Here is a 16,100-nt window from a genome sequence, read left to right as displayed (position 1 = left end):
ACACGACAAAATTGTCTAAGAATTCATGAAATACATCATTCATGAGATGTTGAAAAGCAGCTGGTGCATTCGTGAGTCCAAAGGGCATGACATTATATTCGAAATGTCCATACCTGGTTCGAAACGCAGTCTTCCATTCATCTCCTTCTTTGATCCGTACTAGATTATATGCTCCTCTTAGATCTATTTTTGTATAGATCTTAGCTTGATTCAACTGGTCAAGGAGTCCTGATATCAAAGGTAATGTATACCTGTTCTTGATTGTGATCTTGTTGAGTTCTCGATAATCAACACACATTCGTAAAGATCCATCTTTTTTCTTTATGAATAGAATTGGAGCTCTTGCTGGAAATTTTGAATGGCGTATGAAATTCTTCGCTAAATTCTCGTCAATATATGTCTTAAGTTCAGCCATCTCATCTTGCGATAAACTGTAAATTGATCCAAATGGTGGTTGAGTTCCTTCCTTGAGGTCGGTTGAACAATCATATGGGCGATGCTCAGGAAGAATATCTGCATTCTTTTTTTCAAAAACGTCTTGATACTCCTGATATTGACTTGGAATGCCACTTGAAGTCTTTACGTTTTCAAAAATAGGTGCAGCATAAATAGCAAAAGTTGATCCTTCTTTTGCTGCGTGTATAAATACTTTTGTACCTATCAGTACGGGTTTTACTATACTAGACTTATAATTTTTTTACTTGGTTGATAGAACTATTAATAACGCTCTGGAAAAAGTCAAGTTTACGTGAATTCCAATCTATTCGAGGGTTATATTTTTCTAGCCAGGATAAACCTAAAATAACTGGATTGGACGGGGATTTAATTATGTTAAAAGCTATATAGCTATCATGACCGTCTATTGTTACTTTTATAGGATGAGTTTTATGAGTGACATCTCCAGAAGACAAGGGACGACCATCTATGACTTCTACATGTACTGGTTTAGGTTTCTGTACAAAAGGTATTTTACGACTTTTAACAAATTGTTCATCTAAAAAACATGTTGAGGCTCCCGAATCTAATAAAGCACAGGCTTTGTAATTCTTAGGTCCTAAATATAAGTCTATTATAAAACAAGGAGAGGGTTCTGAGGAGAGGATAGGACCTTCATTAGGAATTGTACAAGGTTCCAGCTGCATGGTCCCTATTGTAGCTGGACGAATCCGTTTTCCGACATGTTCTCTTCTTTGACCGTCGTAACCCTCATTTTATAGTTGCATCGTTTCTTTGGACAATGTTGAGCAGTGTGCTTAGGTTCTCCGCAATATAAACATAATCCTTCTTGACGACGACGAATCTTTTCTTGCTCATTTAGGGGTTTAAAACGTACCGCGTCAATTTGCATGTCTTCTACTTCCAAATGTACGTTAGGCAAAGATGTTGATGTTGCCATTGAGTAATAACGTTGAGGTTCCCGTGAATGATTCTCGGATCAAAATTTGAAAAGTTGATTATCACATTTTACCGCAAAATCGATTGCTTGACTCAAAGTTTGAGGATCAGGTAAGTTGAGCATCAATTTCTTTACTTCGTATTGCAATCCATAAAGAAATTGACTGATGAGTGCAGCATCATCCCACTTGATGTTAATTGCAAGTTGTCGAAATTGTGAAGCATACACTGTTACTGAGTGATTTTCTTGTCGCAGAATTTGGATCTTATTTGTTGCAACACGAGTTGCATCGTGTTCACCATACATAGATCGAAACTCCGCCAAAAAAGCTTCCAAATTATCCAATATTGGATTTTGTTGTTCAAGAAAAGACGAAAACCACGATAATGCAGAACCAGAAAGTAGAGTGCCAATAAACCTGACTTGTGATCCTGGAGTTGGATAGCTTTGCGGTTGAAGTTCGATTGCCAATTGTACTTGATTGATGAACCCTCGAAACTTTGATCTCGTACCATCAAATTTCTCGGGTAAGGCAATTCTTGGTTCTCTAGTGCTTATAGGGTGTTGTACAATTGGAGAAGGAACATGATTTGTTGCAGATGTTGAAGCAGCTCCGATTATCTCTATATCCCCACTTTCTGCTATTCTTGTTCTTTCCTGTATTGGTGAATTGAGTTGATGCATCGCAAGTATTAACTCCCTCATTTGCTCTTGCATTTGTGCCATTGCACTCTTCATTTCAACAAGCTCTGCCATAATGACAATAAGAAGAAAAATTTGTTTGATACTCCTCAAGACAAAAGAAAAGAAAGACTTGATAACAAAGAAGATACTAAGAACAATATCAGTTTAGAAGTGGGTAATCCTCAAACTTCTAATACGCTTATGTCTTGTCAAGAGAAAGGAGTAATCCACTCTTACTCAAGAAAAACAAAGCTCTGATATTGTAAGTGTACTCTTGTCAATCTGTCATGGACAAGAACTCGATGAAAAATAATTCAGACAAGTGAGCCTTCACTCAAAGAGAGGTAAATAAACAAATATATATATTGAAAGAAAAACTGGAATGGCTATTGCCAAAAGACAAGAAAACTAAAGACCCTTGAAACTAGACTAGAAGCAAGAAAGGAGTTGACAAGAGTGAAGAGAGCTTCACTCTTGCCTCTATATATACTATCTAACTAGAAGCCACGTGGCGATATTCTATAAGACCTCTAATATGTGTTGACTTTCTAGGCCACATGTCTTTGCTTGCAAGGCAAGTTTTCTATGAGTGGACTACGTAGTTAGCTTGTCCTTCAAGCTACCAACATGTGTGGTACATGGCTAACTTGTTGACCAAGTTTCTAACCTAAAAGTCAACTATGGACTCCTATAAGGTCAAAACAGCATCTATGAAGCTTCTAGGAAGCTTTTCTAGAAGATATTGCATAATTAACCTACTTTTATCTACTTTTACATATTTTTATCGACTCTTGTAGATAATTATATGTATATCCGTGACAGTAAATTGAGCATCAATTTTTTTACCTCATATTGTAGTCCATAAATGAATTGGCTAATGAGTGCAGCATCATCTCACTTGGTATCAATCGCAAGTTGTCAAAATTATGAAAGATATGTTGTTACATATTGATTTTCTTGTCGCAAGATATGGATCTTATTTGTTACAACACAAACTGTATCATGTTATCCATACATAGATAGAAATTTTACCAAGAAAGCTTCTAAATTATCCAATATTGGACCTTGTCATTCAAGAAAAGATGAAAACTATGATAATGCACAACCGAAAAGTAATGTTCAAATAAACCTGATTTGTGATCCTGGAATTGGATAGCTTTGGAGTTGAAGTTCGATTGTCAATTGTACTTGATTGATGAATCCTCAAAACTTTGATCTTGTACCATCAAATTTCTCGGGTAAGGCAATTCTTGGTTCTCTAGCATTTGAATGGTGTTCCACCATGGGAGAAGGGGATGATTCGGTGTAGATGTTGAGGCAGCTCTGACCATCTCTACATCTCCACTTTCTATTATTCTTGTTCCTCTTTCTATTGGTGAATTAAGTTGATGCATCACAAGCATTAATTGCCTCAATTGTTCTTACATTTGTGTCATTACACTCTTCAATTCGACAAGCTCTGCCATGATAAAACCTAGAAAAAAAATGTCTAATAATGCTCAAGACAAGTAAGAGAACGGACTTGAGAACAAAGAAAATACTAAAAATAATATCAGTTTAAAAGAGGGTAATCCGCAACTCTTAATATGCTTATGTCTTATCAAGAAAAAGGGATAATCTACTCTTTATCAAGAAAAAACAAAGCTCTGATATTATAAGTGTACTCTTATCAATTTGTCAAGAATAAGAACTTGATGAAAAGAGCAATTTAGACAAGTGAGCCTTCACTCAAAGAAAGGTAAAAAAATATAAATAAACAAGTATGTATATTGAAAGAGAAACTGGAATGGCTATTGCCAAAGACTAGAAAACATGAAGACTCTTGAAACTAGATTGGAAATAAGAAACGAGTTGACAAGACTAGAGAAGGCTCTATTAATCTTTTTTGATCTCTATTACTCTTTTTTAATCAATTTTTTTAAATGTGGCTATAAACACAACTAAGAATGAATTAAGATTATAAAAGAGTCATGAATTTTTTTCCATCAAAGGTACAAACTAAAAATGAATACTTCTAGATAGAAGTATATTTATGAATCTAACTTGAATAAATCCATCAAAGTATTAGAAGAGATGCAACTTTAGATAGAGCTTGACTTGTTACAAAAATCCTCAAAATTTTAATCTTATTCCATCAAACTTCTTAAGTATACTAATCTTTGTCCCTATTGTACTTATAAAAGTAAAATTTCTTGGATTTTGTTATGAGGTTGATTTACTTTCTTTCTTCAATTTTATAACTTCTTGACATAGACTCTAAATATTTTTTTATAAGCGTAGGATTAGTAATTCCATAGTTGGCGCTTGTGATGCATAAAATTTCTATTCTAAGAGAATTAATAAGTTCTTAAAGATTAGTAATAGTTACAAATCTATTCTTACTTTTGCCAAGCATAGCATCTACAATGTTTTCTTTCCTTAATAAATCCATAAGTTAAATTAAAAGAAGCTAATTTATAATTTCTAATATCAATTAAAAATTTCTACAAAAAAAAATAATCCATTTTTTTTAAAGAAGATATCAATATTAGAAAATTAAATAGTTTATTTAAAAGTCAATAATCCACAACCTTCAAAATATAAAAATAGAAGTAGAGTAATTCACTTATTTTTAAAACAAGACAAGAACAATGAATAAACACTCTTGTCAAACTGTCAAGGACATAAATCTCAAAGAAAGAAAACCTCACTACGCTCATGTATCACTCAAAAAGACTAAAAAATCACTCAAAGATGGTATAGTATTAAATTGAAATGGCTATTCCAAAGATAAGAAGACTAGAAAATCTTGAAATAAGACTAAAGACTAGAAAGGCATTGATAAGAGTAAAGGAGGCTTCACTCTTGCTTCTATATATACTCTTAATTAGGAGCTATATCGTAGTATTTTATAGAACCTCCAAAAGATGTTGACTTTGTAAGATACATATTTTAACTTAGAAGGCAAGTTTTCCATATATGCATCACATAGTTAGCTTGTTCTGCAATCTATCAATAGGTGATTAATTTGTTGACTAAGTTTCTAATCTATTAATCAACTACAACACATGTAAAATCAAAGCAACATCTATAAAGCTTCTAGAAAGTTTTTTTAGAAAAAATTATGAAATAAATATACTTTTACCTACTTCTATTTAATCATAAAGATAAATATTAGAATAAATATGTATGTCTATGAAAATAAATTCATAAATATTTTTTCATATATTATATATATATAATCATTTTACTATGATAAACCTCTAAAACATTTTAATGTATAATTTTTTTGAAAGGCATAAAGATATGATGGCCAAGTCCAAAAAATAAGCAAACAAAAAAAACATAAAAAAATATTATGTATACTTATATTGACCAATTTCAACTCAATCTAATTCACATTAAAAACTAAGAATTCTTCAACATATGTTCATTTGATAAAAAAGACTGATAAACAATTTTATTGAGGTGCAAAGTGTAGTATTATGTTTAACATTCATGGCAAGATTTGAATTAAATATCAGAACTAAGAATTGAAGGGACAACAAGAACAACAATGATTATTCATAATATGGAACCAGGAACAAAGAAGGGTTGCAGTGGGATTTGGAAACTTAGAGAATGTGAGGAATGAAAATGGAAGACGAGAGAAGTGCAATGATGGTTTGGACATATAGGTCAATTTTACAAAAACTAAGGTTATTTTAACATTCTCTGATATATATATATATATATATATATACTTAAATTTTTTAATAGAATGATAAATTCTTACTTTATAATCATAAATAATCTAAGTAAGTTCTGAAATATTCTAAATATACCTTATTAATCCTAAAACAAATCACAAATATATCTTATCAAATTTTAATCAATTCCTAAATAGCCTTAAATAATTCTTAAAACATATTTAGATAAATTTATAAATTATAAAAAATTTCTAATTAAATATTAATTGAATCCTAAAAAAACATTTATTAGATTTTTATTATATTCTGTCAAAATTCTAATTAAATTCTAATAAAATTCTGAATTAGTTTTAATCAATTTTTTAAAAAATAATTAAGAAATTTTGATCAATTCAAATTAAAATTAAAGAAACTTTATTTAAATTTTAATTAAATTTTAGCCAAATTCTAAATAAATTCTCAAGAAATTCTAAATAATTATGACCAAAATTTAAAGAAATCTTATTCAAATCCAAAATAAATCCTAGCATGTCATAATTACTCTTAAATTAATTTTATAACAGCATAAAATCTTTCTAAATTTTTGATTAATACTTGAATTTGCTTTAAATATTTTATACCTATTAATCTTTTAGTTAATAATAGATTTATAAAAATTAAAAAGAATTAAATTAACAAATTAATAATAGAGTATAAAGCAGCCTCCAATCTTTGTATTGAGATCCTAGCATTGATATCTACTTCTTGCCTTATTAATTAGCTCTCAAAATTTGTGTACATTTTAGAATATAAGATACTACCAACTTACAAAATTTCACTTCAATCCAACTAATGGATTGCTAAAGATCTTAAAAACCTTCAATAACCAGCAAACTAGAATCTTTTGAATCTAATCTTAAATTTTCATATCTTTTATTAAATTATTCGAAGTTCAAACTGCTTAAACTTTATGTATGTAGAAACCTTCTAATTTTTATTTTTTTGATTCCATTCATTAGTGAAACTAAAAATTCTTCATTTCTTGTGGACATGCAATTTTATACCTTAGAGTCTTAAATCGATCTTAGTTTACAACCAATCTTCTTTTGGTATCAATCTAATATTTATTTAGTTAATTTTTGCTAGAAATTAATCTTTACTTTCATCTAAAGATGTCTAGAGTATTTTATTTTTTTTTAATTTGCCTTGACATGTCTTATTTATGATCCTAAAAAGTAAATAATAGCTATTTTAACAAAAAAAAAAAAAAAACAACATAAAAAATAGTTTTCTACTTCTTTTTATTTTTTTATCTATAATTTAGAAATCAAATGATAATTTTTTAATTAATTTTTTAAAATTAGGTTTTTTATTTTTATTTTTTTAATCTAATATTTATATTAAAATATGTCAATGTAATAGAAGTCATCATATTATACTCTAATTTTTTTAATAAAGTTATTTTTAATTATTAAAAAATAATTTAAAATTCTAAAGTTAACATACATCTATATAATATATTTTTGTACTAAAAAACTAATCATGGTACTTCTAAAAAAATTAATTATTATAAAAGACATTAATCCAAATAAAACTCTATAAGACAATATACTTATGTATTATTAAAAAAAAAATTAAAGAAAAGATAAATATAAGATATTAAATAATTAAATTATTATTACTAAATATAAAAATACTAGAAGGCTTTAAACTAAGATTGGTATGTAACAAAGATGTTGAAAAGATCAAAGATAAGCTCAATATTCGATATATATATATATATATATATATATTCTAATTACCAAGAATACCTTGTAGAAGCTTTTTTATGACCATAAGGCTTACAATTTAGGCATCCAAGTTGTAGGTTGCTTTTAGTAAATCTTCTTGAAGTGTAGTACTTGTAGAATAATTTTTAATAGCCACATGATATATCTAGAGGAGTCTAAAGATCTAACTTGTATTTAAAAAACCTTTTAAAAGTTTTTTAAAGGAGATTTTTTCTAACAAATATATTTCTACTTACTTGATTAGTATAGATATTCATTACATTTATAAAATTTTACACTTATGAAGACGAAATTTTTCATATTTTTTTTGAACTATATAAATATTTATATGTATAAAATATATTTTCTAATAATTAGATATTTTATCAACATATATATTATAGTTTTTGAAAATAATAAAATTCTTTATAAACAATGGTAATAAGTATAAATTGATAAAACTATTACATTGTGTATTACTCCTTAATTACATTTAAAATTATAAGAGATACTCATAATAATTAAAAGCACCAACCATAAGACAATTTATTAAAAGAAATATCTTTAATAGTAGACTTGGTGGTAAAAAAATCTTCAATTTGAACAATTAAATTATTATGCTACAAAATAAGTTGCAAAACAAATCTCATAAAAAAACCAAATACCATCACAATTGATAATTGCTATAAATTTTTAAAAATAACTAGTTAAAATTCTATATAAATTATATTCCAATCTTTGACAAACAAGGTCTCATTTTCAACATACAACCAAAATGAGAAAAATTAAGATTATGGATAAATCAAAATGAAAAGCAACAGACTATAATCAACATTGTTGTATTACAGAACCTTATTGCCATCAATGTTATGAGAAGCAAAGCAAGAACCAATAACTTTTACATGCAATTGCAACACATAAAAAATAACAAAGAAACAAAACAGAGATGATGAAAATACAAGTCCTTACTACACTAATGTTAACATCCACTAAATAAGAATTTATTTGAGAAAAACCAAGATAAAAGTCACAATCTTATTTACTATTGGAAGTATTTGAAATATCTAAATGGAAATAGTCTATTGGTTTGAATACCAAAAAGACACAATCCTTCAAATACATCCCCATCTTATAGTCTTTTGATGCATCTCCTTCTTGGTATAAGAATAGAGGAAACAATGTATTGCTTTCTTTTGTTATGTTTAATAGAAGCTATTCCATTTTAAAGGAGGACCCAATGTTGGATAATATTGTCCATTGAATTCTGTGGTGTAAGAACAATAGTTGCTATGCTCATGTATAAAATGCATGCTTATTCGTTGGTACCCATGTGCTTAGAGCTTGGTACCTTGACAATCACTTTGCATATGTACATATTCCAAAGCAATTTGTTCCATAAAGTTGAGAGATATGTTTGGTGGCGTGGAGTTAACCATTCCTGATTTCCTCCATGCTTAGCAAAATTGTGAGTACTCTCCATGACACTGATTGAAATGTTTAAGCTGAAAGAGCCGTTCAAACAGTGGAACCCGCAAACGGGAGATTGTGTTGCCACTCTGAATTCAGTTGAAAGTCGCCTGGAAGGCTGGCAGGCACATGTTATCACTAAAAATAATCTGAAGCCTCGAGAAGAAAAAGTCACAGCTTTGTGGGGAACTGCGAGAATCGAACTCGCGACCTCTCGCACCCGAAGCGAGAATCATACCCCTAGACCAAGTTCCCGTCGACGCTTCACTTTCTTGAAATTAAGTTTTAATACAGAGAATCGTGGTTACACAACATGGGAATACAATTGTGTAAGGTCTATATTTATGTTTATATCTATATCTCTCTCTCTCTGTATATATTATGTTTCTAATTAAGAATTATATTTCATGTTTTCTGCAAACATACACTTATATTTCAGTTGAACATTTGAGGATGGATTTTATAGTTTTATTAATGAAAGTGCAATGTCTCTATTGAACACAGTTCTAACATTTGTACAACTAAATGCTCATTCAAATATTAAGTTTATCTTTCCATTGATTTTTAAATTAATTTTTTTTTTTTAAAAAAAAATCAACCAAAAATTTGGATAGTTTGTTACTGAAATCCTTACAGAAAGGTTCTTAAACTCCTACTAAAATATCTGTATGATTATTTTGTGACTCAAAGTTATATTCATTATCATTATTTCTACAAAATTGTATAAATATTATCAAAATTCTCCTTATTGTTTCATTTTGTAATTACATTTATATAAATCGCTGTCATATTTTTATTTATAAGTAATTCTGATGGGACTTCATTCATGCTTGTGTTAGTCTTTTCATATTACCATCATTGTTATTATGAAAATCATAGCTTGTTCATATTTGATGCATTATCTGATAAAATTCTTAAATGACCCACAGAAGTTGTACAAAAAAATTATGAATATCTTGGAAGGTTATCACACAAATTTATGTCGAGAAGACTAATTATGTTGAGACGTTAACATTTTCATGCCAGGATATCAAAAGGCCGGAAAGTTTCAACTTTTAGAAAATCAGTAGTAAAATTGACAGCGTTGTATTAATCCTTATTTTTCTGCTACTTTAAAATAGTTCTAACAAAGTTTATGTAAAATTCTCGACAAATAATGTTAACCAACTTTTTAATTTTTTAAGTGAACCTGACTTGGTCCTGCAGCACTTCTAAAAAGGAAATTTTACATCCATAATAACAAGTTTTTGTTGAGGTAACTCTTAGTGAGTGTTTTATATACTTTTTCATCCTTTTCTACAAATTTTATTTGTCAACCATGCTCAACATTCACTCAAGTCAAATCCTTTAAAATAATGTAACATGGTTTGCTCGGAAATGACCTAATCTACTTCAGTCTTGCTGGTTCATACTCAACTCAAATTATCTCTTTTTGTTGAATTGAGCATGAGTTACACAGTTCATTAAGAAGCTTACAAGTTAATTAAATAAATAACAGTAATAATTCATGTTTATCTCTCTCTCTCTCTCTCTCTCTCTCTATATATATATATATATATTATTGCTAATGTCATCACAATCAACCACCAACTTGACAAATTTTAAAAATATAAATATATAGATTTTAAATTATTTAATTTATGTAGATTGAATAAAATATGCTGAAAGTTTTAAAAATATATATGTATATTAAAATAATATAGAACTAAATGTTTTTTGTTTAGTTGGTAGTGGTGACAATAGCATGAACTATGGTGGCATTAGCAACACCATGTATGTATATGTATGTATGTATGTATATATATATATATATATATCAAGTGAAGGTTGAATTAGTTAAATTTCACACAATTCTTTTTTCCTTTTTTGATATTTAAAAATGAGAACAAAATTATATCAAAAATTATTTTTATTTCTTCATCTGTTTTTAACTAAAATAACATCTGAAGTTTACAATTTTTTGGGTGGTATTTAATTATCTGCAATATTAAACTTCAACTGCACGTAGAAATGACCTACAATTGATAAATCACTTCATTTACATTACTAGAAATTTTCCTAGATTTTCATTCTTCAAAAATGTATTTTTATTTACAATTTAACGTTAAAGATTGTATGAATCGTGTTACATCCTTAATTATTATCCATATTTTCCATAAATAAAATAACAAACATATCTATTTTGATTATTTTTAGAATCTCATTTGAATTGCATTACAAAGTATTCAAATTGAAAATTTTTAATTCACAAACTAACATAGATTCATAAAGATATTGAAAAAAAAGAAGAAAAAAGAACATAAAACATAAAACATAAAACGTAAAATGAAATTTCCATACCATAAAATTAATTCACACTCTGATACAAAAAAAAGAGAACGTATCACTGGGAAGAAAATCAGAAAAGCCCCCTGAGAGCCAGGCACGTTTACTTTTCCGTCACCATCCAAACATTTTCGTCCTTATCTAAATGTTTCCGTCCTCATTGTGCTTTTATGTTTAACTTTTTAGCTCTCTGGGTGCCGAGGGCGGAGCTCTAAACGACGATTTGGCACCGTCGTCTCGCTCCTGCGCTCGGTGCTTGATTCCATGAACTTTCATCTCAACGCCATCTCTGCAGGTTACACAAATTCATCAACCTCGAGGCATTTGGTTCATCAGTGGATCCATTTGTTGGGGTTTCGTGTGGATTGAGCTTGTGGGTTTCCTTCTCCGACTCGGAAATCGCTCCTGACAGAGTTTTCACGGTGAGAAGTGAAAGTTTGCTTGAAGCTTTTGTTGCGATCGATCGATTTCATGTTAGACGCGGAGCCCCCATCCCCCTTCCTGAGGGGATTGAAGAGGCTTAAGGGTTGTCTTTGTTCATGCGGAGTCGGTCTTGTTAGTACGCAATCGCTCCCTTGCCGAGCTGTGTTGGAATTGAAGTATGTGGGTTGTAGTCTAAGTGGAACTTAGTTAACTGCGGGAGAATGCTCTCCGTCGGCGAGGAGCATTATGGCTATCAAGCTACTTCTAGCCCTCTACGATTGCTGTGTTTTTTTTGCTGCTTGTGTTGCAGTTGGTGGTGGACATGCATTGTAGAGATTAATCTTCGTTTAGGGGTTTGGAATAGAGGAAACAGGGTAGTGGGTAAAGGGCCAGTGGTTTGTGATTAGTCGGTAATTTGAATGGAGGAAATCTTCTCATGGGTATTAAGCAATGGGCAATAACACTTTCACTGCTTCATTCTGTTGTATCTTCTCTTTTCTTCAATCGTGTCATCATGTCATATAGTGAGAGAGCTTTGAGAGTGGGTTTCAAATTTTTCTTCCCTCTGCACTGGAGATCGGTGGTGTGTGTTTTTAGCTTCAATTGAGGGATATCGATTTTGTGCCACTTGTGTTCAATTTTTCACACTGGTTGTGTTCATTTCTTAGCGGACTTTTACGTCGCCGATCAATATTTTTGTGTTCGTGTGAGATCGAAATTTTGACATGTGTGAGACAGCTTGCCATAGCTCCATCGCGTGACTTCCTAGCTGCATTTTTCTGAGTTGTTTCTTGCTTGGTGGTTCCAGGAAGCTTTTGAGGCTGGAAACGGAGAAGGATTATTCCAAAGAATCGGTTTTTTAAAGTGTCACTTATCTTGTTTTCAAGGACAGTCTCAATAACAATTTGGCGCAATTATCTGCAATGATTTACATGGATTGAATCGATTTTCAGTAGCTAAATGTAGGGTCTGCTAGGCCCTCTATATTCCGACCCTTGAGTGAAGACACTGCCTCCCAGGCAGTCCGTGCCTTATTTTAATCTCCTTGCGTGCAAAGAACAGGAAGGCTGACACCGATTATAAACGGTTGAGACATGAAAACGCCAAAGGTCCGGGCAAGGAGTGCAAACCCTTTAAGATACAAGCTTGGTTTTCCTCTGGTGCTCTTGTGTTGCACATTCTTCTTCTTGGTCGGCTTTTACGGTTCCAATTCCCTCTCCAAGGTATAGTTCGTATACATGAAATTTTTTTACTCTTTGATGTTATATGCTAGACACGAATTTGGATTGGCACAAGTTTAATTATTCAATGACACAAGTTTACTTACCTCTCAATTGAGCTGACAGTTTTTCTGAAAACCTCTCTACTGAAAAAGCACTTTCTGCATAGAGCTTAGTGTACCGGTTTGTTGTTGTAATTGCTTATAGAATGTTTCTTGGTGGTCTGCTGAAAATTCTCCCATACAGACTACGCAATCCTTTGTTGTTGTTGTTGTTGTTGTTGTTGTTGTTGTTCTTTTTTTTTCATTGGTTTCTTGTAGAATCCATGAGCTTAGCCTATTCAGAATTTTAGACGGACTGGATGTAAAGCCATGCGTTTGTTTTCAGGAAGAAAAACATGTGGTGATTGACCCCGTCACCAATGAGAAACTTGTGTTCGAACATGGCCGTACTGGAGACAGTTCTGTTACTGACATTCCTTTCCAGGTATTTTACAGTTTGATGACTCTTATAAGTGGCAGATAACCCGTGTGTTTTCTTGTCTTCGGTATGAACATTTTTGTTCTTTCTACGAATTACTCGTGTAGCGTGTGTTCTTTTCTTCTCGGGCTGTTCTTCAGGTATCACTTCTGAAGCTTTGGTCACAGATGCTTGATGTCTACATGTGGGATGGTGGTGGTATATGTTTTTTTTGATTCAGGTGTTAAGTTGGAAACCACGTGCCCTTTTGTATCCGAATTTTGCAAGCAAAGAGCAATGTGAAGCCATCATCAAGCTTGCGAGGACACGTCTTGCTCCTTCTGGTCTGGCTTTGAGGAAAGGGGAGAGTGAAGCCACAACGAAAGAAATCAGAACTAGGTGGGTGGAAGTTTTAACATCCTGTTAGGGTTTACTTGACTTTGAAAGATCGGTTCTACTGTCTGATAAATGCAACTTGCCTGCTACTTGGAATTAATGTTCTTCTTCGGTGGGTGTGCTTTCGAGGCAGTTCTGGAACTTTCTTGAGAGCCAGTGAAGATAAAACACAGAGTTTAGCGGAGGTTGAGGAGAAGATGGCCAGAGCAACCATGATACCTCGGCAGAATGGGGAGGTTTGTATCACTTTCCGTTGATAACGTAGACTTTTGCTTGCTTTGAAGACTATTTGTTTACCATGTCATGTACTGGTGAACGTCCTTAAAATGTTAAAATTTTCTTTTCCCTTCTCATCTTCATTGGATCGAATTTGTGGCTGCTACAGGCTTTTAATGTGTTGCGGTACAACCCAGGTCAAAAATACGATTGTCACTATGATGTTTTTGATCCAGCTGAGTATGGTCCTCAACCAAGCCAGCGGGTAATCCTTTTACACTCTCATGTAGGTTTTGAGACTTGATGTGGGTAGTTGATGTGATCTATTTTGCTGATCCCTGTGTTCTGAAACAACTGTCTCGTAACATTTTGTTACTGATTGAGAGAATATGGTGAATATATCCTCCACGAACAACTGTCGATGTTTACATATTTTAACTGTGCATGATCTTAGATTTGCCAGCCTTAATACGTCCAGTGAAATGTATCAATTTAAGTCTTATTCAGCTATCCTTCAGGCCATCCCTCATTGGTTATAGTTTTTCTTGTCTTGCTCAGATGGCTTCCTTTCTCCTTTATTTATCAGACGTCGAAGAGGGCGGAGAAACGATGTTTCCCTTCGAAGTAAGTTTTTCCAGGTTATCTGATTCAATCTTTTCTAGCGTTGGTTGAGGTATTTCGTCTTACTTTCTAGACTTTCTAATTTAGCAAGTTTCAATACGCTCATCTAATATATAGTCATGAATGCAACAGAACTTTCAAAATATGAACACAGGCTATAATTATAAGGACTGTATTGGGTTGAAAGTGAAACCCCGCCAAGGCGATGCTCTTCTTTTCTATTCAATGCATCCTAACGGTACATTTGACAAGGTAAAGGTCCTTTTCTTTGGCTTCAGTTCTATGATGAAATTTAGCAATTCTTTCTCTTTTATTCAATGAAGCTCATCGAACTTACTCAAATTGTGATGCCAGCTGGTCTGCTTGGAGTCTTCCTTTCAGTTGTTCGTATGAATACTATGTTACAAGGGAGTCGAATGATGCTTCTGTGTTCGAGTTCATAAAAGAGAAACCCTCGTTTGATTCAACCAAATGAATTTTCGGTTTCTTTCGACATAACATAAAGAAAATTATTTCTTAACACCCTCCTTACATCAGTTGTTTGTGCTTTGGTTATGCTTGGCGATGAACGTGCAAACCTTCTTGTTCTAATGTCTTCCCAACAACAGACCGCATTGCATGGAAGCTGTCCAGTTATCAAAGGCGAAAAATGGGTCGCCACGAAGTGGATACGCAATACCGACAAATTTTAATCTGAAAGATCCCACTGGTGACTGTTATAACTTGCTGCCTTCTTAAAGTTCTTTCGGTAGTACTCTAGGAGCTTCAGGTTATCTTACAAAAGTATCGGGTCTGAGAAAGTGTAAAATCTGTGCGTACCTGAATCCATCAATTAAGTCATGGGTGTTATCTTTTAACATTCCTGGTCTCTGCCAACCAGAGTTCCAGAGAAACGGTTGTTCGCTGGATTATTGCCAGCTTAAAGTTCACTTAAGAAATTCTAAACTCTTCAACTAAGAAGACATTGTCCTTGACCTTGTGTATTGGCTAATCTTGCTAGTTTAGTCGATGTCTATTTTGGAGATATGCAGTTGAACTGTCCAGATTGTCTCTTATACAACTCTGTGGATAGTTGAAACCTTTTGCATGGCTTACATAGTCTTACACAACCTTAGCTGTGAAGCTAAGGTTTGATTTTTGACACTCTTGTAGACATACGGACAACTCTGCTCACTGATGGCATGCCTTCATTGGTAAAAGTCTGGATGTGGTATGTCAATGACAATATGCTCTATAGGCGTCAAGCTCTTTTTATACTATTACGTATACGGTGGAACTGAGAAATTGCAAATGGTGTACTACCCTGCTCATTCAGCACCGACCTACATTTTACCGGAATTTTAGTTTGTCGTGATATTTGATAATAACATGCATTTGCAAATGAAAAACTTGAAGCATGAGAGTGAAGGGGATTGATGGACAATTTAGCTCCCTGGATATTGTCCCAAACAGTTCTGGATTTGGAGGCTTTAACAAC

General features: G+C 32.2%; 1 protein-coding gene and 1 non-coding gene across 3 annotated transcripts; one reads left to right on the top strand and one right to left on the bottom strand.

Annotated features, from left to right (window-relative positions):
• Nucleotides 1-9,146: 9,146 nt before the first annotated feature.
• Nucleotides 9,147-9,218, bottom strand: TRNAP-CGG (transfer RNA proline (anticodon CGG)). The gene has a single exon. It is a non-coding gene; the product is annotated as a tRNA-Pro (tRNA).
• Nucleotides 9,219-11,631: 2,413 nt separating this feature from the next.
• Nucleotides 11,632-15,597, top strand: LOC112295743 (putative prolyl 4-hydroxylase 9). 2 transcript variants are annotated; one of them, XM_024547659.3, is made up of 9 exons: nt 11,632-11,710; nt 12,520-12,934; nt 13,319-13,417; nt 13,632-13,789; nt 13,920-14,022; nt 14,172-14,267; nt 14,561-14,626; nt 14,756-14,875; nt 15,232-15,597. In XM_024547659.3, exons 2-9 carry the CDS (start codon nt 12,806-12,808, stop codon nt 15,313-15,315), a joined length of 855 nt encoding a protein of 284 aa, XP_024403427.1. In that variant the 5' UTR covers nt 11,632-11,710; nt 12,520-12,805; the 3' UTR covers nt 15,316-15,597. The 2 variants fall into 2 exon arrangements, with proteins under 2 accessions (XP_024403427.1, XP_090100683.1); XM_090244557.1 differs by having other exon boundaries at nt 11,632-11,847.
• The last annotated feature ends 503 nt before the right edge of the window (nt 15,598-16,100 follow it).

This window comes from Physcomitrium patens, chromosome 19 (genome assembly GCF_059467195.1).
Source record: "Physcomitrium patens ecotype Gransden chromosome 19, ASM5946719v1, whole genome shotgun sequence".
NCBI classification, from domain to species: domain Eukaryota; kingdom Viridiplantae; phylum Streptophyta; class Bryopsida; order Funariales; family Funariaceae; genus Physcomitrium; species Physcomitrium patens.
The sequence above is the reverse complement of the archived record's forward strand: the minus strand, read 5'-3'. Positions and strand labels throughout refer to the sequence as shown.